The following is a 25,817-nucleotide window of genomic DNA, read 5'->3' as shown; positions in this document are numbered from 1 at the left end:
ACATATACTATGGGGTGCCAAACAGGCAAATAAATTGATTTTGTGAATATATAAAGTCGGCGTCAGAATATATAAAGTCAAAGTCAGAATATATAAAGTCAGCGCTAGAATACATAAAGTCAAAACTTGAATATATAAAGTCAGCATCGGTATATATAAAGTCAAACTTGTTTCTGAATATATAAAGTCAGCGTCGGAATTTATAAAATCATTCCTGATTACATAAAGTCATCATCGGAGTATATAAACTCACTCCTGAATATATAAAGTCAAAGTCAAAATCTATTGATTGAAACGACTCTGAACTGAACTAAGGTAACAAAAACGTATTCAGAAAAATAAATTAAAAAATCACTATTCCTTTAATGTTTTGAAAATGATGCATGTGCCCTGCCCAGGATTGGTTCCTGCCTTGCGCCCAGTGTTGGCTGGGATTGGCTCCAGCAGACCCCAGTGACCCTGTGGTCGGATTCAACGGGTTGGGAAATGGATGGATATTCCAGCACTGACTTTGTATATTGAAGTTTTGAGTTTATAGATTGCAGCGCTTACTTTATAGCCTATATTCCGATGATGACTTTATATATTTAAGTTTTGACTTTATATATTCCAGCGCTTACTTTATACGTATATTCCGAAATATTCCAACGCTGACTTTATATATTAAAGTTTTGACTTTATTTATTCCGACAGTGACTTTATATAATCAAGTTTTGACTTTATATATTCGCGAATGACTTCATATATACAGGTTTTGACTTTATATAGTTAAATGTAGTCATCATTGCATAACTTTTTCTTTACCATAGAAATTTAAAGACTAAATTCCTACCAAAGATATTTCTGGTGACTAAATAGAACCTACTTATATCCAAATTCGAGCTATTGAGCTGTCGCCTGCCTGCCTGAATAAGTCACCTCGCCCCGCTCTTACTTTTTACCGTTCATTTAATCATGGCTAGTGGCGGAAAAATTATAAAATGGAAGGAGGATTACACTGCATAGCTTTACCAAAACAATTATTGATGGCGAATCGATTATGCATAAAGCTTGAATTGGTGATCTGTTTTTCTGTGTTAACCTCATATTTTTTCATACTTCTTCTCAAACCAAGGGGGTGCGAGGGTAAAATGATCTGAAGATGTCATTGACTTCAAGCGTGGTACTGTGATAGGATGCCACGTTTGCTATAAGACGGTTCATGAAATTTCATCTTCTTCTTCTGTCGGCTGCTCCTGTTAGGGGTCGCCACAGCGGATCATCTTCCTCCATATCTTTCTGTCCTCTGCATCTTGTTCTGTTACACCCATCACCTGCATGTTCTTTCTCACTATATCCATAAACCTTCACTTAGGCCTTCCTCCTTTCCTCTTCCTGGCAGCTCTATCCTTAGCATCCTTCTCCCAATATACCCAAGCATCTCTCCTCTGCACATGTCCAAACCAATGCAATCTTGCCTCTCTGACTTTGTCTCCCAACCATCCAACTTGGGCTGACCCTCTAATGTACTCATTTCTAATCCTATCCATCCTCGTCACACCCAGTGCAAATCTTAGCATCTTTAACTCTGCTACCTCCAGCTCTGTCTCCTGCTTTCTGGTCAGTGCCACCATCTCTAACCCATATAACGTAGCTGTCCTTACTTCCTCCTTGCTAATCTGTTGCACTTCTTGATTCACTATCTCCACATCATCCAACCTCTTCTCTCTCTCATTCTCTTCATTCATCAGCCTCTCAAAGTACTCTTGCCATCTGCTCAACACACTCTCCTCGCTTGTGAGTACTTTTCCATCTTTATCCTTTATCACCCTAACCTGCTGCACATCTCTCCCAGCTTTGTCACTCTGTCTAGCCAGTTGGTACAGGTCCTTTTCTCCCTCCTTACTATCCAACCTCTCATGCAACTCATCATACGCCTTTTCTTTAGCCTTCGCCACCTCTCCCTTCACCTTGTGTCTTATCTCCTTGTACTCTTGTCTACTTTCTGCATCTCTCTGACTATCCCACTTCTTCTTTGCCATCCTCTTCCTCTGTATACTCTCATGTATTTCCTCATTCCACCACCATGTTTCCTTTTCCTCCTTCCTCTTTCCAGATGTCACGCCAAGCACCCTTCTTACTGTTACCCTTACTGTATTTGCTGTAGTTTCCCAGCTGTCAGGTAACTTCACTGCCACACAGTGTATGTCTCACCTCCTCTATAAACTCAACCTTGCAGTCTTTCTTTTTCAACTTCCACCATTTGATCCTTGGCTCTGCCCTCACTCTCTTCCTCTTCTTGACTTCCAGCATCATCCTACAGACCACCATCCTATGCTGCTTAACTACACTTTCCCCTGCCACCACTTTGCAGTCTTCAATCTCCTTCAAATCAACTCTTCTGCATAGGATGTAATCTACATGTGTGCATCTTCCTCCACTCTTGTACGTAATTTATGTTCCTCCCTCTTCGTAAAATACGTATTCACCACAGCCATGTCCATCCTTTTGGCAAAATCCACTATCCTCTGACCTTCTTCATTCCTCTCCTTGACACCACACCTACCCATTACCTCCTCGTCTCCACTGTTCCCTTCACCAACATGCCCATTGAAATCTGCTCCAATCACCACTTTCTGTCCCTTGGGTACACTGTTAATCACTTCATCCAACTCACTCCAAAAACTTCTTTCTCTCCCGTTGCACACCCAACTTGTGGTGCATATGCACTAACAACATTCATCATCACACCTCCAATTTCCAGCTTCATAATCATTACTCTGCCTGACACTGTTTTCACCTCCAAAACACTCTTGACATACTGTTCCTTCAGAATAACTGCTACCCCATTTCTCCTCCCATCCACACCATGATAGAACAATTTGAATCCACCTCTGATCCACCTGGCCTTACTCCCCTTCCATTTAGTCTCTTGCACACACAATATATCAACCTTCCTTCTCTCCATCATATCTGCTAACTCTGTCCCCTTAACAGTCATACTGCCAACATTCAAAGTTCCTGCCCTCAGTTCCATTCTCTTTACTTTTCTCTTCTCCTCCTGCCTCCGGACACGTCTCCCCCTTCTTCTTCTCCATCTTCTTCTTCTTCGGCCAACAGTAGCCCAATTTCCGCCAGCACCCTGTTGGCAGTACTGGTGGCGGTCGTTGTTAATCTGGGGCTCGACCGATCTGGTATGGAAATTTGTATTGTTCGCATATTGATTTGGCAAAATTTTACACCGGATGCCCTTCCTGACATAACCTCACCATTTATCCGAGCTTGGGACTGGCATGAAGAAACACACTGGTTTGTGCATCCCCAGTGGCTGGGATTTCATCCCTGCTGGATATTCCACGGTCCACTGTTATATTGTTAGAAAGTGTAAATGTTTAGGAACAATATCAACTCAGCCACAAAATGGAAGACCACGTAAAGTCGAAGAGCAGGGTCAACGATTGCTAAGGTCATTCCATAGCTGAAGAGTTCCAAACTTCCACTGGCATTAATGTAAGCACAAAAACTGTACAGTAGGAGCTTCATGGAATGGGTTTCCATGGCCGAGCTGCTGCGTGCACACCTTACTTAACCAAGTCCAATGACAAGCGTTGGATGGAATTATGTGAAGCACACCACCAATGGACTGTGGAGCAGTGGAAATATGTTCTATGGAGTGACGAGTCATGCTTCTCTGTTTGGCAATCAGAAGGGTGAGTCTGGGTTTGGCAAATGCCGGGAGACCATTGTTGTGCCATCTGTGAGGAGAGATAATGGTTTGGGGCAGTTTTTCAGGGCTTCCCTTCCCTTACTTCCAGTGAAGAGCAATCATAATGCTTTGGCATACCAAGACATCTTGGACAATGTTTCCAACTTTGTGGAATATTTGGGGAAGGCCCTTTTCTATTCCAGCATGACTGTGCTCCAGTGCACAAATCAAGGTCCATAAAGACAAGGTTGGATTTAGGTTGGAGTTTGGTGTGGAAGAACTTGACTGGCCTGCACAGAGCCCTGACTTCAACCCCTGACTTCAACCCCATCGAACACCTTTGAGATGAACTGGAATGGAGACTGCGAGCCAGGCCTTCCTGTCCACCATCAGTGCTTGTCCTCATAAATGCTCTACAGAATGACTGGGCACAAATTCCCACAGCAACACAAAATAGCCTTCTAAGAAGAGTGTAAGCTGTTATACCTGCAAAGGGGGGACCAATTCCATATTAAAGTCAATGTATATGAATGCAGTGTTATTAAAGACCCTGTTGGTGTAATGGTCAGGCGTTCTAATACTTTTGTCTATATAATGTATTTAGATAGTTATAGAGTCATTAGACTGCTTTATGGGAATTTGGAAACAGTAATAATCTTATGTTGAGGTTGAAGTAATAACAATAATGCATTTTTTAAAACTAGCTTCTATGTGAAAAAACTAAAAAGGAGGAAATTATTTGGAAGCATCAGGATTATTAAAGCATCAGGAGCTTGTGACAATTAAATTCAAGTTAATTTGACTTGTCCATTAAATATTACTCTTCCATGTTATTGATCTGCTAGTCTCTTCTCCATATGCTGATGATATCTCTAAACAGTACATGTTACAAACCTGACATAATGATGCAGTTATAAAAGCATCTTTAAAGAGTCTGTGTAAATTAAAGTATCCTGAATTATTTTGATATTCATTAATTTACATGACAATAACAATATAAGGTTTGATTTTTTAGCTTAATAGACAGAAACTGCAAGCGAATAAATTCAATATGTACACATAAGATAAATCAGGCAGCCCATGATGATTATATCATGGTTTTTAAACCGTACACTACAATCCCCCAAAGCCAATAAATTCCCTCCTAATTGTTGTTACGCTGGGGAGAAATCCCCTTGCTCTGCCATACAAAATCATAAAGAGTTAGGTTTACATAACAAATAAGACACAGGCATGCACAATAACTATCAGTAACACCTTATTATCTTCTTAACTGTGGTAGTTTTGGAGAGATTGGGCTGACAAAGAAATATCACCTTTGCCTAATAGGAGTTAAGTACTTAAAAATTTAAGACAGACAAAAAAATGGCAGTACATTTCAATTCTTTGTGTTGGTATCCCAAAAAAGGTTGAGAACCCTTCTCTAGAGTCAAAGAGGAATACTGCTTGAAATTCTTAATTCTTCATAGTGCCTAATGTCTTTTGGTGCCTTTATCTACCTAACCTACTATGCAGAGGTATTTGTCATGACATTCCCCATACTGTGCAATCATTATTCATTTTTGGACCCTGATATTTAGTATTTGACCTGTGTTGCAGAAAAGGATGGCCCAACTCTCACATGCTGCAAATTATTCAGATTGCTGCTGTTCTTATGATGGAGGAGAGCAGAGTGCAGTCAGCTGATTCCCCTAGGCAGCTAAGGGTGTGTGTTGTGTTGAACTGTTGCCTTGGAGATGATTTGTTTGTTATTGGAGTGAGTCATTTGATTTTTATATCACTTACTAGAAAGAAAATGAAAAGGTATTACATCTGTATAACTACATGAAAGGCAAAGACACTCAAGGGTGCAGGAGCTTAAAGGAAGTGAAGACATTTTCTATTTTTCTAGGATCTATAGTTAGGTTCTGACAGTTTTGCCGGGTTTAGTTGTAATATTTGTCAGTTTGTCATTTGAAAAAGCAGTTAGATGCTTTAAACTTCAGATAACTAGCTACCTCCAGAGTATGTTGTTTGTATGGAATTCTCTGTATTTTTATGAAGTTGTGGGCTTTTTCTCTTTACAACTCTTGACTGGCAAGGAGAGATGTTGTGTTTCCACTTATAAGGTCAAAAAGATTATGATACACCAAATAAACTGAAGCAAACACAAATTACTAAGCGTGATACACCAAATAAACTGAAGCAAACACAAATTACTAAGCGTGAAATGCTTAATGAACAAGAAGAAGAGAAAAACAGTAGTGCAATGTTTTTATTAGACCATATTTTCATCGACAATGCGCTTGATGGAATTCTAGCTGACAGCCATTGGTTTGTATTGATTTTTGTCCCACAGTAAGATAATTGCCAATATATTGTGTACAACTCCTTTTTTTACATTCTGAAGAGAAGAGGTAATGCATATTTGTAATCATTAAAGAATTCATGTACAGAATGTTTTTTTTTTAAAGAGTTAAACAAGCCTGGTCTTGTGACCCCTTGTACTACTCATTTATAGAAAAAAATATTCCTTTTACTTATGATGTCATTCTTCATACTTTAACACTGTGGTTTCCCAGACTGTGTTAAATTCTTAGTTTTATGTCTGAAGATTTTCATAAATGGTGAAATACCTATGGGTTGTAGTATTGCATAGAGGCTTAAGAGGTTAGTAGCCTTTTAATTATCCCTAAATCACACAAAATGTATTAGTTTGAAATCTTTCAAGCCATTTTGATTTAGACCCTTAACCAGACAAATGCACCTCTCTTCATCACTTCTGTTTGTTTATGAAGGTTAATGAAGAACTTGAAGTATTGAATTTAAACAGTGTACATTGACTTTTGATATTCCCAGTACTTAGTGAAGTGGTGCACAGTTGACAAGTGACTGACATGAGCAAGAGCATGCTAGGATTTCACAACTCAAAAGAAAGTCTTACAATTGACCTCCAAGACAAAAAAGAGGGAGATGGGTCAAAACTGGCAGGAAGACATTTCGTCTCTATGTGAGTAATAGGGTTGCTGTGCTCCATTCTGAATACGGTATATGCCCTCTCCAGTACCCTCCTACATACTATCTGGAACAGCTGAAGAAAGAAAGAAAGAAAGAGAGAGAGAGAGAGAGAGAGAGAGAGGTGATTTAAAGGGGGCATTTGGGTCAGATTTTCCTAGGCAGTGGCACATCAGATCAGGTCTTTTGGGGAGTGTGTACTGGTACAGCAGCACGTTGCCGTACCCATGATACGACTTTGGGATGCTGGTTGGCAACCCCCAGGCAAACACGTGGCATAATCCCACTCTCCAAAAAACACTGTCTACCAGCTGCAGCCAGGTGTTACATCCACATTCCCTTGGCGTGGTCTATCTGTTCAGGTCCTCAACAATGAGGATCCTTTGAGCCGGACCACCCTTGAGGAATCACTCCACATGGCCATAGTGCTGTAAGTGATGCTCCCTCACAATACAGGTAATGTGCCTCTTTCAGGACTCTGTGAGCAACTACTTGTTCAACACAAAGTCAAACCAGTGGTACCCAAGGATTCTCTGAAGGGACACAGTACCGAAGCAGTCCGGTCCTTGTCTCAGGTAACTGGATAGCGTCCATGTCTTGCAACCATATAGCAAAACAAGAAGCACCAGGACTTTTAAGACTGAACTTTGTCCTCTTGCAAAGATATTGAGAGCTCCACACAACCCTTTCCAGTGACTTCATGAACCCCCATGTTTTCCCAGTCTGCCTACTGACTGCACAGGAAGAGTCACCAGAGACATGTATGTCCCTGCCAAGGTAAGTAAACCACTCAACGTGTTCAACATTATTTCCTCAGACAGGTACACTGCTGATTGCTATGCCCAAGAGGTCATTAAAGGCCTGGATCTTCGTTTTTATCGAGGTCACTTACAAGCCCAGGCAATCAGACTTCTTGGTCATTCTCTCAAAGGCCTCCATTGACTCCATGAACATCACAGCATCATCAGCAAAGTCAAGATCAGTAAATCTTTCTTCACCAACAGATGTCCCACAGCCACTGGATCCCATGACACTACCCAACACCCAGACGATACAAGCACTGAGTAGAGCATTAGTAAGAACAAACTCCTGACTAACTCCAGAGTCAACAGGGAAGAATGCAGGGGTTCTGCCTTCACTCCGCACTCTGGCCATGATATCCAGCAACTTTGGGGGGATCCCACAAAGTCTCAGTATGTCCCACAGAGCAGCTTAATCAACCAAGTCAAATGCTTTATGAAAATCAACAAAGGCTGCATAGAAACTCTATTGATATTTGCGTTTGCACTCGATGAGAACCCTCAGTGCCAGGATGTGGTCGATGGTAGACTTCTTATGCATGAAACCAGACTGCGCTGGTTGCTGGTAGGTGAGCAAGTGATCACAGATGTTATTAAGGATGACCCTAGCGAGGACCTTACCTGGCACTGAGAGCAGTGTTATTACCCTGTAGTTGCCACAATCCAAGTGATCACCTCTTTCCAGATAGGAATGACAAGTCCAGTCAGGTGGGATGATGCCCGTCTCCCAAATGGAAACAAAGATTGTCAGGAGGACAGCCTCACCACCCACCTGGAGAAGTTTACCCCAGATTCCACAGAACCCTGCAGCCTTCCTTACCCTCTGATTTACCACCTGTGCAATCTCAGTGAGACTGGGTTGTTCACAGCTAATTGGAAGATCAGCCTCAAGAACTGTGGTCCCAAAGATGCCCAACGTCCTACCCGGAGAATCAGTATATATTGTTTATACAGTACAGTATAAGTATTGTCCAAGTATTGTGTGTTACTTTTGTGTGAGTTACTTAAAATACAACTTTTGCTCCTAAACACTTTGTTTTCTTGGTTACTGCTGAGGAGCCTTGGGAGAAGTTTTTTGTTTTTTTTGTTTTTTTTCCCCTGCCACACAGGAGCAAAGGTAAACTGAGTGTTTGAAAAAGATAATTGTGTCCAAACTTGTAGTGTTTTTTGGGTGCAGCTTGGTGGGGAAAGCAGAATAGGTGGTTGCACAAGCTGGCATGTCAGTCAGTAAGTAAATAACCAGTATTGTAATGAGAACTGTGATTTCTTAGTAGGAAGAAATTAAGGCATATAATGAAATAAGGGACCATGCAGTATATAAGCAGTCATCCTAGTGAAGAGAGGGGATCAGAGCAAGCAGCACTGGACACTGGCAAGTAAACAGGTAAATAGGCAGTGGTTTTTGTTAGCAAGTAGGAATTTGGATGTAAATAGGTTTTCTTGATGTAAGAATTGTTAGTGCTCATACAGGGGAAAGTTAGTTCTATTAAGTGCTTAAGTGTTTATTAACTCTTTCAGGGCTAATTATTTTTTTCTCCGTTTTGGCCCAAGGCTGAATATTGTTTCCAAAAAGCTAAGTTTTCCGAAAAGCACACAAATGGTTTCACACATAAATCAACATAAAATATTTATTTATAGAAAATATCCCTGTGTTTTATGTTCCATGAGCTTCTACACTATTTGAATTCACGTACCTATTACATAGCATAGTCCTGCGAGGTACGGTAAACGTTAGAAGCAGCTTATGGTATGCATTGCCACATTACACTGCTTGCAGTATGTGTTACACTGGTGCTGCTATTTCAGGCATCTGTTACTGTGACTGCTGTGTCAGCAGGCAGCCATGCAAAGGCCACCAGAGGTGGCCGTCCTCAATCAGCTGTCTTTGTGCAGCCAGCGGTGGCCATCTTTGATCTTTGTGCAGTTGCCGGTGTTTAGTTTAGTATCCATCCATCCATCCATCCATCCTCTTCTGCTTATCCGAGATCAGGTTGTGGGGGCAGCAGCTTGAGCAGAGATGCCCAGACTTCCCTCTCCCCAGCCACTTCTACTAGCTCTTCTGGGGGGATCCCGAGGCGTTCCCAGGCCAGCCAAGAGACATAGTCCCTCCAGAGTGTCCTGGGTCTTCCCCGGCGCCTCCTCCTGATTAGACATACCCGGAACACCTCACCAGGGAGGTGTCCAGGAGGCATCCTGATCAGATGTCCCAGCCACATCATCTGACTCCTCTTGATGCGGTGGAGCAGTGGCTCTACTCTGAGCTTCTCACCCTATCTTTAAGGGAAGGCCCAGACACCCTGCTGAGGAAACTCATTTCAGCCGCTTGTATTCATGATCTCGTTCTTTCGGTCACTACACACAGCTCATGACCATAGGTGAGGGTAGGAACGTAGATCGACCGGTAATTTGAGAGCTTTGCCTTATGGCTCAGCTCCTTTTTCACCACGACAGACCGATGCAGAGCCCGTATCACTGCGGACGCTGCATCGATCCGCATGTTGATCTCCCGCTCCATTCTTCCCTCACTCATGAACAGGACCCCGAGATACTTGAACTCCTCCACTTAGGGCAGGATCTCACCCCCAACCCTGAGAGGGCACTTTACCCTTTTCTGGCTGAGGACCATGGTCTCGGATTTGGAGGTGCTGATTCCCATCCCAGCTGCTTCACACTCGGCTGCAAACCGATCCAGAGAGAGCTGAAGATCACAGCCTGATGAAGCAAACAGGACAACATCATCTGCAAAAAGCAGTGACTCAATCCTGAGCCCACCAAACTGGATCCCCTCAACGCCCTGGCTGCGCCTAAAAATTCTGTCTAAGTTATGAACAGAATTGGTGACAAAGGGCAGCCCTGGCAGAGTCCAACTCTCACCGGAAACGGGCTCGAGTTACTGCCGGCAATGTGGACCAAGCTCTGACATCGGTTGTACAGGGACCGAACAGCCTTTATCAGGGGTTCCGGTACCCCATACTCTCTGAGCACCCCCCACAGGATTTCCCAAGGGATATGGTCGAATGCCTTTTACAAGTCAACAAAACACATGTAGACTGGTTGGGCAAACTTCCATGCACCCTCCAGGACCCTGCCAAGGGTGTAGAGGTGGTCCACTGTTCCATGACTAGGATGAAAACCACACTGTTCCTTCTGAATCTGAGGTTCGACTATCTGACGGATCATCCTCTCCAGGAACCCCGAATAGACTTTTCCGGGGAGGCTGAGGAGTGTGATCCCTCTGTAGTTGGAACACACCTTCTGGTTCCCTTTCTTAAAGAGGGGGACCACCACCCCTGTCTTCCAATCCAGAGGTACTGTTCCTGATGTCCATATGATGTTGCAGAGGCGTGTCAACCAAGACAGTCCTACAACATCCAGAGCCTTGAGGAACTCCGGGCGTATCCCATGCATCCCCAGGGCCCTGCCACCAAGGAGTTTTTTGACCACCTCGGCGACCTCAGTCCCAGAGACTGAAGAGCCCACCCCCGGGTTCCCAGGCTCAGCTTCCTCATTGGAAGGCATGTTAGTGGGATTGAGGAGGTCTTCAAAGTACTCCCCCTACCGACCAACAACGTCTCGAGTCGAGGTCAGCAGCGCACCATCCTCACCATACACAATGTTGACACTGCACCGCTTTCCCCTCCTGAGATGCCGGATGGTGGACCAGAATCTCCTCGAAGCTGTCCGGAAGTCGTTCTCCATGGCCTCCGCCAAACTCCTCCCATGGCCGAGTTTTTGCCTCAGTAACCACCGAAGCCGCATTGCACTTGGCCTGCCAGTACCTCTTAGCTGCCTCCAGAGTCCCACAGGACAAAAGGGTCATGTAGGACTCCTTTTTCAGCTTGACGGCATCCCTCACCGCCGGTGTCCACCAACAGGTTCGGGGATTGCCGCTATGACAGACACCAACCACCTTATGGCCACAGCTCCGGTCAGCCACCTCAACAATAGAGGCATGGAACATGGCCCATTCGGACTCAATGTCCCCCACCTCCCTCAGGACGTGATCAAAGTTTTGCTGGAGGTGGGAGTTGACGCTACTTCTGACAGGGGACTCTGCCAGACGTTCCCAGCAGACCCTGACCGGCATCTTCCCCCACCATTTAAGCCAACTCACCACCAGGTGGTGATCAGTTGATGACCACAAAGTCAATCATTGAACTGAGGCCTAGGGTGTCCTGGTGCCAGGTGCACATATGGACACCCCTATGCTTGAACATAGTGTTCGTTATGGACAATCCGTGATGAGCACAGAAGTCAAATAACAAAACACTGCTCGGGTTCAGATCGGGGGGGCCATTCCTCCCAATCACGACCTTCCAGGTCTCACTGTCATTGCCTACATGAGCATTGAAGTCTCCCAGCAGAACGAGGAAGTCCACAAAAGGTGTGCCCTCTAGCACCCCCTTTAGGGACTCCAAAAAGGGTGGGTACTCCAGACCGCTGTTCGGCGCATACGCACAAACAACAGTTAGGACCCGTACCCCCACCTGAAGGCGGAGGGAGGCTACCCTCTCGTCTACTGGGGTGAACCCCAATGAACAGGCCTCAAGTTGGGGGGGCAATAAGTATGCCCACACCTGCTTGGCGCCTCTCACCGGGGGCAACTCCAGAGTGGTAGGGGGTCCAGCCACTCTCAAGGAGACTGGTTCCAGAGTCCACGCTGTGTGTCAAAGTAAGCCCGACTATATCTAGCCGGAACCTCTCGAACCCGCGCACTAGCTCAGGCTCCTTAACCTTAAGAGAAGTGACATTCCACGTCCCAAGAGCCAGCTTCTGTAGCCGAGGATTGGACCGCCAAGGTCTCCGCCTTCAGCCACTACCCAACTCACACTGCACCCAACCTCCTTGGCCCCTCCTACAGGTGGTGAGCCCATGGGAAGTTAATAACTTAAAAGAAAGACCCACAGCAGACAGTCAAGGGGGAAGAGTATTATAGGGGTCAACAGGTGTTAAATAACTGTAGTAGTTAGTTAGGTGAATGCGTAGGTTAGTTTAGGATTGTTTAAAATAGGGAACGGCAGGGAGGGAGTTTAGGACAAGCCAGGTTTAGAACTGGACATGAAGGTACAAACAGTAGGGGAATGATAAATATGCAAAACAATTTCATTTCTTGCCCAAAGCTGAAGTGCAAAAGTGAAATAAGCAACACATTAAAGATTGCTTGCTTAAATGCTAAAAGTATTAAAGAGAAAAAAATTGGAGTTATATGTAACTGAGCATAATTGTGATATTATAGAAATAACAGAAACCTGGCCAATTAACAAAGATTGAGATACATATAACATAGCTAATCAATTTTTAGGAAGGACAGACAAAAAAGAAAAGAATAGTTGCCATTTATGTAAAACGTAATTTAAATGCATATCATCTTCAGTTGGAAAACAATCCATATTTTAGTGAGAATGTCTGGATTCAACTAGAAAGTATTATGGGTAGTGTTTTGGAATGTGTGTTATTATATGTGACATTAATTTCAATGTGCATCTTTTTAATAATATTAAAAAAGCAGGTTTAAGGGGGATATTATAGTCATGGGGGACATTAACAACCCAAATATTGCAAATAGTGGAGTACAAGAGCAAAAGCTCAGTGACTTTTTATGTTAAAGCATCAATATGAAGGGAAACCTGTCCAGAGTTAGTATTTCATAATAACCAGAATAGAATTCAAGGTATAGGGGTGATTGAACCACTAGGGTCTAGTTACCATAATAGAATACAATTTACAGAGTTTTAACACAGCACAGATGCCAAGGCTAAAACTGTCAAATTTAGTAGGGCAAATTTTGAATGGATATGGCAGAGTCTAAAAGGAATAAACAGGGATAAGCTTCTAGATGTGGAGACAGCTGAGTAGAATTGGGACAGGATTAAAAATGTGTTACATATAAGGCTAGGATAGGTATTTTGGTGTTATTAAACTGTATTAATCCCTGAGGGGAAATTGTCTTTTTGCTTGACCTTTGGAGTTCAGAGCACAGTGTCAGCTTTTTCTCTCCATCACTGGGGTACATCCTAAAAAAAAACTCTGTAATGGATAAATAAGAAGATGAAAATAATAGGGCATATGAGAACATGAGAGCAACCATTAAGAAGGATGTTAGAAATATTGCAGATAAAGCAAAGGTTGAAATTCTGCCAGTATTTTGGTGGTAAAAGAATAGCCCAGGAGGAGGTGAAATGTATCAGGGGAAGTAATAGGGGATTAATGTATATAGAAAGTGAAATGTCAGATATTCTAAGCTTGCCTTTTTTCTGATGTTATCACATGTAAAGAAGTGGATAACCTTCCAGCAATAACAAGGAATACTGCGGAGCTACTTGGTTATTTCAAAATTGTTAATAAGAAGTACTGCTCAGATTAAATAGGCTAAAATCTAACAAATCACCAGGACCAGATAGCATTTATCCTGAAATGCCTAAAATGGTTAGTGACTGTATATATAAACCCTTGATACGTATTTTCTGAAAGTCACTACACAATGGGGAAATTCCTAAAGACGAGTAAATAGCAAGTATTATTATTATAGGTATTATTTTAAAATAGTTGGGTTGGGCAGGGGCAGCACGGTGGCGCAGTGGTAGCGCTGCTGCCTTGCAGTCCCTGTTCTCCTCCGGGTGCTCCGGTTTCCTCCCACAGTCCAAAGACATGCTGGTTAGGGGCACTGGCGATCCTAAATTGTCCCTAGTGTGTGCTTGGGGTGTGTGTGTCCTGTGGTTGGCTGGCGCCCTGCCCTGGATTTGTTCCTGCCTTTTTCCCCTGTGTTGGCTCCAGCAGACCCCCGTGACCCTGTGTTATGATATAGCGAGTTGGACAATGACTGACTGACTGACTGGTTTGGGCAGATTTCAGGTAACTATAGGCCAGGTAAATTGTTAGAAGGAATTATTAAGGAGAAGGTTGAACAAAACATGGCAAGAACAGGAGTTTTACCAAACAGACAACATGGGTTTAGACGAGGGAATACGCTGGAATTGTATGAGGAAGCAGCAATAGGATAAGATCAAAGTGGTGCATATAATATTGCTTAATTTTATTTTAAGAAAGCATTTGACATGGTCCCACATAAGAGGTTGGAAATCAAACTCAAAGAAGTGGGAGATCAGGGTGTAGTGTTTAGATGTGTGCAGAATTGGCTAAAACACACTGCACAGAGGATTATTGTATGAGGAACCTTATCAGAATTGGGTGATACTAAGAGTGCTATCCCTCAGGGGTCAGTGCTGGGGCCACTGCTATTTTTAATAATATCCAGTATATAAATGAACTGGATAGGAATATAAACAAGCTAGTTAAAATATATAGACGATATCGAACTAGGTGGATTGACATATAATGTAGAATTTGTTGACTCATTATAGAGGGTTTTGAATAGTATACAGGCTTGGGCAGATTTCTGACAGATGAAATTTAATGGGAGCAAATGTAAGTTATTACACATAGGAAGTAAAAATGTTAGGTTTGAATAGACAATGGGAGGTCTGAAACTTGAAGTACTGCTGAAGGACTTGTGACTATCAACTTAAAGACAGTGTTAAGAACACTACCAGAATGTTAGGTTACTCATCATCATGTGGAGTACAAGTCAAAGGAGGTTATGCTCAAGCTTTATAATGCACTGCTGAGGCCTAACCTGGAGTACTGTGTGCACTTTTGGTCTCTGGGCTATAAAAATGAGAAGAGCGACTAGGCTGATTAATGGAGTTGAACCTTTTATGTTTAGGCAAAAGGAGATTAAAAGGTGACATAAATGAAGTGTTTAAAATTATGAAAGAAATTAGTACATTGGATCCAGGCTGCCAAAATTAGTTCAGAAAGAAAACCTGGGCATAGCTGAAAACCTGTTAAGGGTACATTTTGCACAAATCTTACCTGAAGAAGGGGTCTGAGTTGCCTCGAAAGCTTGCATATTGTAATCTTTTTAGTTAGCCAATAAAAGATGTCATTTTGCTTGGCTTCTCACTACATTCATAATGGCTAAAACGGTACAACACCCTAGTACTACACATACATTTTAATGACTGTGTTTAGATGAGTGCCAGGTGAAGACTGGTATTCAAAGTAACAGTTACTTGACAAGGACAGGACCATGCATGGTTCTGACTTCATGAAGAAAATAAGCTCCAGCAGCAGCAACAGTGTATGCATCTATGCCAGGAATTTAAGTGGGTTCCAGCCAGGGGGTTGTATGACATACTGTATGTTTCTGGAGATTGTGGATAAGCTGGAGCTCAGATTTGCAGAACCTAGCTTGGGTCAAAAGGGAGAGCTCTAGAAGGATGGCCTCAAGATTTAAAGGGGTTACTAATGGTAACCGTGGGTATAATTAGTTGCAGTGTGCTTCGATTTGGGAGATGAGTTTGCATCCCTATAGGGTGGGAATAAGGCCAGAGTATCTAGGGAGATGTTTAGAAGATGACAGAGAGAGCAAGAAATACCTTAGTGTTTTTTGTACTACTGTACTGTGGTGGAGGTGGATCAGCCATTCCACTAGCCAGGGACAGAAGACAGGGAGTTACAGTATCTTAGGTATCCTATGTAGGTAGGCTGAGAGGGAAAACATATTTGTTGTCTTCCCGTTGTTTATCTGAACCATTAGTTTTTTTTTTTATTCTTTATTTCACCTTATATGATTCCTTGTATTAGGAATTTGTTAGTTTTCACATACCCCTTGGGGTCAGAGTGCAGGGTCAGCCATTGTACAGCGCCCATGGAGCAATTACAGGTTAAGGGTCTTGCTCAAGGGCCCAGCAGAGTAGGATCTGTTTTGGCAGTGATGGGGATTCGAACTGGCAATCATCGGGATACCAGCGCAGTTCCTTAAATTCACAAAATAGTGAAAACGATGGTTTTTTTTTTGGGTTTATTAATAACAGAAGAAAATTAAGGAGTATATAGATTCAGTTTTCTTTTTTTTTTCTATTACAAAAAAAACACAGTCAATGTAATTATTCAGTAAACAGAAAAAACAATTTATTTACGTCAGTGGCACTTAAACTGTTTAGACTGAGAGCCAGTTTGATAAAATCAAAGTTACAGTGGACAACTTAAGGTCAGCAGTCACTTATTAGCATACCATGTTGTCACATTTGCCATGTTTATTTTGCTAAAGGTATTTATTTAAAAAAACAGATTTATTTTCCTGCTGTTGTTTTTAAATAGGAAAAAATGTTTAATTTGGAGGCATTTTTAGATTTTGGAATTTGTTGGCATTAAATTACAATGACCCAGTCATGCAAACTCCTTGCAAAGGTGTTCTTATGCATGTGAATGTTAAGTTATGTTAGTTGTGAGCAATTAATTGTTTTTATTAAATAGGTTTTGACCAGACAGTACATTTTAACTTTAATTGTGTCATGAACATTGACACGTTGAAGCAATGTTAAGTGGTTAGCCCTGTACCGAGTTGCTGTTTGTGTGTTGTTTGCACATTCTCCCTGTGGCGGTGTGTGTTTTTCTCCAGGTATTCTGGTTTTCAACTCAGAGACATGCATGTTAGTGTTATTGGTGACTCGTAATTTTCTCCTTGAGTGAGTGGGCCTTATTATTTTCTGGTGCCTAGTGTTGCTGGAACACACTTTTTCTCCCTGACACTAAATTGGATTAGGCAGGTTTGATAATGTTGTTTTCTGCATGATTTATGCTGGTGTACATTATTTGTTTGGAAATTGAGAATTTTTTTTGTGTTGAAACATGGGAATGCAGGGAATGCTCCACAGTGAGCTGAGCTGTGCCAGAAACATTTGCAAAAAGTAAGCTAGGAACTTGTGTATCTTACTGAAGCAACATTTGACTGGCTGGTCTCTGTATTAGCATGCTTATGTGCTACGTCTTTGCATGGTGCATTGTAACCTACAGATATACTCTTATTTTTTGGTTCTAGTTACCTATTTCCATGTTTGTTAATGAAATATTTTTATATTGTAATTGAGATAAGGTTCTTGTAGTATAGGTGCTGGTCATAAAATTAGAAATCATGACAAAGTTGATTTATTTCAGTAATTCAATTCAAAAAGTGAAACTTGTATATTAGATTCATTCATTACACACAGACTGATGTATTTCAAATGTTTATTTCTTTTTAATTTTGATGATTATAACTGACAGCTAATGAAAGTCCCAAATTCAGTATCTCAGAAAATTAGAATATAAATTAAGACCAATGCAAAAAAAGGATTTTTAGAAATGTTGGCCAACTGAAAGGTATGAACACGAAAAGTATGAGCATGTACAGCACTCAATATTTAGTTGGGGCTCCTTTGGCCTGGATTACTGCAGCAATGCGGCGTGGCATGGAGTCGATCAGTCTGTGGCACTGCTCAGGTGTTATGAGAGACCATTTTGCTCCGATAGTGGCCTTCAGCTCGTCAGCTCTTCACAATACCCCATAGATTTTCTATGGGGTTAAGGTCAGGCGAGTTTGCTGGCCAATCAAGAACAGGAATACCATGGTCCTTAAACCAGGTACTGGTAGTTCTGGCACTCTGTGCAGGTGCCAGGTCCTGTTGGAAAATGAAATCTGCATCTCCATAAAGTTTGTCAGCAACAGGAAGCATGAAGTGCTCTAAAACTTCCTGGTAGACGGCTGCGTTGACCTTGGACCTCAGAAAACACAATGGACCAAAACCAGCAGATGACATGGCACCCCAAACCATCACTGACTGTGGAAACTTTACACTGGACCTCAAGCAACATGGATTCTGTGCCTCTCCTCTCTTCCTCCAGACTCTGGGACCTTGATTTCCAAAGGAAATGCAAAATTTACTTTCATCAGAGAACATAACTTTGGACCACTCGGCAGCAGTCCAGTCCTTTTCGTCTTTAGCCCAGGCAAGACGCTTCTGACGCTGTCTCTTGTTCAAGAGTGGCTTGACACAAGGAAAGCAACAGCTGAAAGCCATGTCTTGCATACGTCTGTGCGTGGTGGTTCTTGAAGCACTGACTCCAGCTGCAGTCCACTCTTTGTGAATCTCCCCCCCAGTTTTGAATTGGTTTTGTTTCACAATCCTCTCCAGGGTGCGGTTATCCCTATTGCTTGTACACTTTTTTCTACCACATCTTGTCCTTCCCTTCGCCTCTCTATTAATGTGCTTGGACACAGAGCTCTGTGAACAGCCAGCCTCTTTAGCAATGACCTTTTGTGTCTTGCCCTCCTTGTGCAAGGTGTCAATGGTCATCTTTTGGACAACTGTCAAGTCAGCAGTCTTCCCCCTGATTGTGTAGCCTACAGAACTAGACTGAGAGACCATTTAAAGGCTTTTGCAGGTGTTTTGAGTTAATTAGCTGATTAGAGTGTGGCACCAGGTGTCTTCAATATTGAACCTTTTCACAATATTCTAATTTTCCGAGATACTGAATTTGGGACTTTCATTAGTTGTCAGTTATAATCATCAAAATGAAAAGAAATAAACATTTGAAATACATCAGTCTGTGTGTAATGAATAAATATAATATACAAGTTTCACTTTTTGAATGAAATTACTGAAATAAATCAACTTTGTCATGATATTCTAATTTTATGACCGGCACCTGTACTTGTTACAGCTTTTTCTCTACCTGGGACTGCAGCAGGGATGGCACAAACTGAGTCTGTCGAGGGTCTGTAAAATATAAAGCTAGAAATTTATTGGTACTAATGAAGTATTGACTGCTACTTTCACTTTATTGATGTTAATTATACAATATCGCTTTTCTTACAGGGACATTTGGTGTTTATTTAAAAAGTAGTCTGCTTTATAACAAAGTGGCATGTGTTCCCGTAACTTGATTTGCTTTTACTTAACTGTTGATTCATGTCATGTTAATGACTAATGGAGCAGGAGAAGACCGGGGAGTAATGAAAACCATTTAGAGTTTACAAATTAATTTCATTGGAAATAAAGAGGAAGATAGATATATTGCTTCAAATAGCACAGCTTGTGAAAAGGCACTCTACTGCTCCTTGTATGTAAATTCCTAAATAACACATTTCATGTTTCTGTCAAGTAATCTGTGTTGTTTTGATTTCTGGGTGCTTCAAATTGTCTCATATTTCCTAAACAGCTTTTTAAAGAGATTAAATAAAGCAGTGGAATACTAACTGACAATTCTAATGTCACATTTTGTATGCTTAGCACATATTGATAATATTAGACAGGCTTGAATGATTACACAATACTTCCCATTTGTACATTTCTTTTTTTTTTTTTTTACATTTGTTATGTTTAAGTTGAAAAATACCCCAGTGGAGAGTAAAGCTAATTACAAAACATACAGTATTCTCTCTAGTGCAGTAAATTCTTCCAACAATATTAGCAGTGTGAGGCCCTTGCCAAGGAATGCACAGAGTTTGTCAGACTGGAATATAAAAAATGCAAAACAGCTCCAGACATTTTAAACTGGCTCTGAGATTATAAGCAATAAATACACAGGACCTTTACACAACAATAGCATTGGCTGTAAGTTGTCCTATTATATTACATCTACTAAAAATACATTTCCTCCTTGATATCTGTACCATGGTGTTTCATTTGTATTTTCTTCAACAGCATTTCATTATTTGCTGCATTCTTTATTTCCTTTTGTTATGTTTACTGTAAATATTTTGACATGTGGTGAGTACAAAACAGTGGTCTCAAACGCTTTGGTCCTTATTTGCTATTTATTGGTAACAAGGAATTGCTAAGTGTATAAATATGCAATATATTCCTGTGTGCTCTGCACATGCTGTGAATGATAGATATTGAATTAATTAATACTTAATAACTTGTAAAACCCTTAGGTACAACGTAATGGACTATTTGCAGCAGTATACTTCCAGGTTATTTTACTTTTTCATTTTTTCCCCTCAATAACAAATTAATATATTACAAATTTTTTCTCAGCATATTGAAAGCTTTAAAAACACATATATTTTACAGCTCTCAGTTTAACTACCGGTAATATGTCTTTAGCAGAGTTAACCAAAGAGTTTAGTGTAACAAAGGCGCTATATAGGCGCCTGACCCGACACAGATGGACACGGAGGCACGTGTAAACAGCACAAAGACTTTATTAGTTTTCTTCGGCTGTGGGACACGTCTTCCCCGTGCCACACAGCCCCAACACAGTCCCAAAAGCACCAAACACAAACAATTCTCCACCTCGCTCCACCACTCCTCCCAGACAAGCTTCGTCTCCTTCCTCCCAACTCTGGCTCGTCGAGTGGTGGTGGCTGGGCCCTTTTATAGCCCACCCGATTAACCACCTGGTCCTAATTGCACTTCCCTGTGGGGCTGAAGACTCGTCCAGCCGGGCTGTGGGAAGCAGACAGCCCCCCCTAGAGGCCACCCCGGGCCCCAACCAAGCTGTGGAGGACTCCATCTCCCATGGAGCCCTGCGGGCGGTTGGGGAATCACCGTTAGCCAGGGAGGCTGCCACCAAGCATCCCGGGGGAGGTATTGGACTGCCCATGGCGGCTCCCCCGGAACATAAGCAGCTGGGGCGTCCCTGCTGGGCATGGGACCCGGCTATCCTTCACAGTAGTAAATAAATTTCAATGGAAGCTTATCTTGCTACATAAGAAGAAAAATAATCTGACTTCGAAATGCTATTGCTGATATTCTCACTCCGTGTCCTGTTGACACTTATAAGTAACATGTATGAAAGTGATCATCTGAAATATGTGCCCAATAGACAGATCAGCAGAAGTACACATGAAAGGGAAGACTCCTCTAATCTGCAGCACCTGGCAACATTAGAAGAAGAGAGAAGCATTGCATGAAGGAGTAAAAGACATGTTTTATACTGTAACTCGCAGTATAGCTATGCTGACTGAGTATCTGTAAATAGTTTCCTAGTTGGCAAAGGGATAAGTACGGACCTGATTAGGATTGAACATGTACCCATATTAGTCACCAAAGAGTGGGTGCCTGAAGAGTATCAGTATGAATAGGTAGGTCTGCTAGGTCTAAACAGTAAACCCTGTGAAGAGTACAATGGTGGAGAAACATAAAAAGACACCAAAATGAGCAAGACTTTATGAGAGATGGACAGGAAGCCAAAGACCTTCTTCACGATGACTGAAGGCAGTGGAGGTAATATATCAGGGACTGGTGGAATCCTGCTGCTCCTTATAGCAGGATAAGCAGCTTCGTGGTCACCAAAGTGAAGTCTAAGGTGATCCCAGGGGTTTATGGGTGCAGTTAAATCTAGAGTTACTACAGCAAATTTTTACATATATCACATTTAGGCAGATGTTCTTGACTCCCGAAGTTAACTCCAGAGTGTCACAACCCAGTTACACAGAAAAGTACAATATAAAAATAGTGTTTTGGAATAGGCCCTGCTAAATCCACAACAGTAGTTGCATTTTTGAGCAACAGAGGTTAAATATCAAAAAAATACAGGATTTGGGAGCTGTGAGGGTATTTTGAAACACAGCAGCTGTTGCTCATAGCTGGATTAACAAAGACAGGACAGCCACTGCTGCATACAACGTCTCTCTGAATGGGACAGACATTTAAATAAAATAAAACAATTCAGAATAAGCATTCATATAGACAGGAAAAGATGATTTTTATTTTCTATGCTATTGGCTTATCTCCTTTTCTGTTTCTGTCAGACGGGAGTTGAATTCTTGTTTTGTTAGGTTTTGCTTTTTCTTAGTTGTTTTTTTCTTTTGGTCTTTTTTATAGATTGAGTATGAAGTTATTTGTTGTATAAGTTATGCTGATTTCATCTTGATTAGTTGTATACTATGTTATTTTCTTGAAATAAAATTAATAAAATATATATATACTGCTCAAAAATTAAAGTAACACTTATTAATCAGAGTATAGCATCAAGTCAATGAAACTTCTGGGCTGTTAAGCTGGTCAGTTAAGTAGCAGAGGGGGATGTTAATCAGCTTCAACTGCTTTGATGCACTAGAAGGGCAACAATGAGATGACCCCCAAAACAGGAATGGTTTAACAGGTGGAGGCCACTGACATTTTTCCCTCCTCATCTTTTCTGACTGTTTCTTCACTAGTTTTGCATTTGGCTACAGTCAGTGTCACTACTGGTAGCATGAGGTGATACCTGGACCCTACAGATGTTGCACAGGTAGTCCAACTTCTCCAGGATGGCACATCAATACGTGTCATTGCCAGAAGGTTTGCTGTGTTTCCCTGCACAGTCTCAAGGGCATGGAGGAGATTCTAGGAGACAAGCAGTTACTCTAGGAGAGCTGGAGAGGGCCATAGAAGGTCCTTAACCCATCAGCTGGACTGGTATCTGCTCCTTTGGGCAAGGAGGAACAGGATGAGTGCTGCCAGAGCCCTACAAAATGACCTCCAGCAGGCCACTGGTGTGAATATCTCTAACCAAACAATCAGAAACAGACTTCATGGGGGTGGCTTGAGGGCCTGACGTCCTCTAGTAGGCCCTGTGCTCACTGCCTGGCACCGTGTAGCTCAATTGGCATTTGCCAAAGAATACCAGAATTGGCAGTTCCACCACTGGCATCCTGTGCTTTTCACAAATGAGAGCAGGTTCACCCTGAGCACATGTGACAGACGTGGAGGGTTTGGAGAAGCCGTGGAGAATGTTATGTTGTCTGTGACATCGTTCAGCATGATCAGTTTGGCGGTTCCTGGAGGATGGAGGAATTGATACCATTGACTGGCCCCCACATTCTCCTGACCTGTCCAATAGAACACCTCTGGGACATTATGTTTCGGTCCATCTGACGCCGTCATTTTGCACCTTAGACTGTCCAGATCTGCGAGGAGATCCCCCAGGACACCATCCGTCATCTTATTAGGAGTATGTCCTGACGTTGTCAGGCATGGAGACAAGCATGTGGGGTCATACAAAGTACTGAGTACGATTTGGAGTTGCTGCAATGAAATTTCGGCAAAACGGACTAGCCTGCCGCATCATTTTTTCACTTTGATTTTCGGGGTGTCTTTGAATTCAGCCCTCTGTAGGTTGATAATTTTCATTTCCATCAAATGATATGGCATCCTTTCATTCCCAGCACATTACCCAATCCATATCAGTATAGATATCCAGGAGGATTTTTTTCCCCATTGAGATCTGATGTGTTTTCAAAGTGTTCCTTTCATTTTATGAGCAGTTTGTATATGTGCTATATATACATATAGAAAACTAATTCCAGGTAGGACTTACTCAGTTCAAAGCCTTCAGGCCTTCAAGATTATTATTTCCTCAAGTGACCCATGTCTTCCCATTTGGGTATCCAGTGATTAGAGTTACATGTAGCTAGCAATCTAAGGTTTAAAAATGGTCTTTTGTAAGTGGTTGACAGAATGTTTTGTTTACTAGTGTGAAAAACATAAGCTAACAGGGAATAGATGGTCATCGAAAGGAGAAAGGTTTTTCCTGTTAGCTTTAAATTCATTTGGGATTACATCGCTTATAACAGATACTCAATTGTATTTCTACATCCAAATAAAAATATCCTCGTCTATAACTTCATGAGGCATAAGTTCTGCTATCTTAATTAATAGCTAGCACTATACTCTGTGTTGGATCCCAAAGCGTCTGGACTGTTGGGTTTGAAAAGCAAGTGTTACCAACCCCAATGAAGCACTATGCAGCTATGAGACATACACTGTCAGCCAACAACAACGTAGAGAGAAAGTTGGAGGATGTAGTTTTGTAATGTTTTAGTGAAGGATGGACCTCAAAAGAAGAGCGGTCTACCGTCTGGGATTTAGGTGCACCTTTCTGCACCCACATGGCATTCCAATTGATGTACACTGAATGTGTAATAGAATATATAGAAAATATATAGAATTGAAAGTGCAGCATCATTTGTATTAGATCTTCTTATTGTTTTTTTAGTGAATTAATGATTTCTGTAATTTACCTCTAACATCACAAAAGTATGTTGTTCATTCAGTCAGTCACAAGAGATAACTAAATTATAACCAAGAAAAATCTCCCAACTGAGCTTTCATTACTGCAGAAACATTTCTCAATGGCCTAAGTCAACACTTGCTCACCAGCTATGCCAGCGTGTCTGTGTGTGAGTGTGTCCTGTAGTGGATTGGCACCCCAGTCATGACTGGGTTTTGCCTTATGGCCAGTGCTTCTGAGATGGGAAAGGTGGGTTAGGAAATTGACAGATGGATGTTCGATTCAGCGGGTTAGAAAATGGATGGATGGATGTTTCTCATATGTACATTTTTGTTTTAGTTTTTGAGAAACATTATTAAGGGGCCCTTTGGCAAGTAAAGATTCAAATATGGATTTTTCTGTATTTGTTGTAAATATTTTTGTTAATTTTATCCTTAATGGGTGTAATGGTTTTAGGATTACTTTGTATTAATGTGAATGAGTCTATACATTTAGCATAGATAGATAGATAGATAAGTCATCATCAAATGTAGTGCACACTATTAAATTCCTTAGTGGGGCATAAGAGTTTATTTTTTTCGTAAGCTGTGTAGGTGGACTTCCAGTATAAATATTTAAAATTTAATTTGGAATAGATGATAAGCATGCCAAATTGATAAATGTCATGTTTCTGAAGTTTTAGTCAATGTTTAATTCTTGGCTGTTAAAACTTGGCTGCAGTCTCAAAAACAGCTGCCCTTAACATCTTGAATGACTCACACACACTTACCCACACCGTCTCTTCTACAAGAGAAGTGCATGTACATCTTCTTACGTAATAACATACATACATACATACATACATACATATAATTGTGTACCACATGCGCACATTTCATTGGCAGTGTAAAACATAGATGCTCTCTGTCACACACACACAAACACACACACATTAAATAAAACTTTCTGTGATTGCATCTTTCTCTGTCTTTCCTTTCTGAACTGAGTCCAGAGGTATTTGCCGGACCTCCTTGCCTTACTCCTGCTCTTTCCCTCCCTCTCTGACTTTGCCTGCCTATTCTTTTGCTCAATGTCCTAAAATGGTCTGAATTGTTTACTGGTGAATTTGAGGTTTGATTCTGGGGAGGGGTGGCTTGTGAGGGTTATTAATACACCTACCGTTAAGCCCGGCCACTAGACTGACCAGCCGCTAACAGCAGACATACGGGTTTGTTATCGTCAGCAGCAACACCCATCCTGCAGCAATGGCTTACCAGAGGCATTCAGGTAAAGAATGGATATTTGCTCATGCAGGCTCTGTACAGTACTTTGCACTTAATGTTTATTGGAATTCTGGAGAAGATATCAGCAGATTAGTTTTTTTGTGCTGAAATATACATTTTCTGTAGTTTCTAGGCTTAGACTTTTTGGTTATAAGCATTCTTTTCTGTGGATTTAAAATTAAGTAAATGGTAGCTGTCTTGTACACATCTGGGGAAAGAGAATAATGGCGGTATAGACATGGATTCAGTAGA

The 25,817-nt window shown here is 41.6% G+C and overlaps 1 protein-coding gene across 3 annotated transcripts in view; it reads left to right on the top strand.

Annotated features, from left to right (window-relative positions):
• The window catches only part of fhl1a (four and a half LIM domains 1a), a 54,276-nt gene that overhangs the window by 13,538 nt on the left and 14,921 nt on the right, over positions 1–25,817 (top strand). Inside the window, exon 1 of one of the 3 annotated variants that reach the window (XM_039766196.1) lies at positions 25,463–25,569. The exons of the other annotated variants lie outside the window; for them this stretch is intronic. Within the exon in view, the coding sequence (XP_039622130.1) occupies positions 25,548–25,569 (22 nt within the window). The 5' untranslated portion in view covers positions 25,463–25,547. Of the gene's footprint in view, positions 1–25,462; positions 25,570–25,817 lie in introns of those variants that run through there. 3 annotated transcript variants of the gene reach the window in all.

This window comes from Polypterus senegalus, chromosome 10, assembly GCF_016835505.1.
Source record: "Polypterus senegalus isolate Bchr_013 chromosome 10, ASM1683550v1, whole genome shotgun sequence".
NCBI classification, from domain to species: domain Eukaryota; kingdom Metazoa; phylum Chordata; class Cladistia; order Polypteriformes; family Polypteridae; genus Polypterus; species Polypterus senegalus.
The sequence above is the reverse complement of the archived record's forward strand: the minus strand, read 5'-3'. Positions and strand labels throughout refer to the sequence as shown.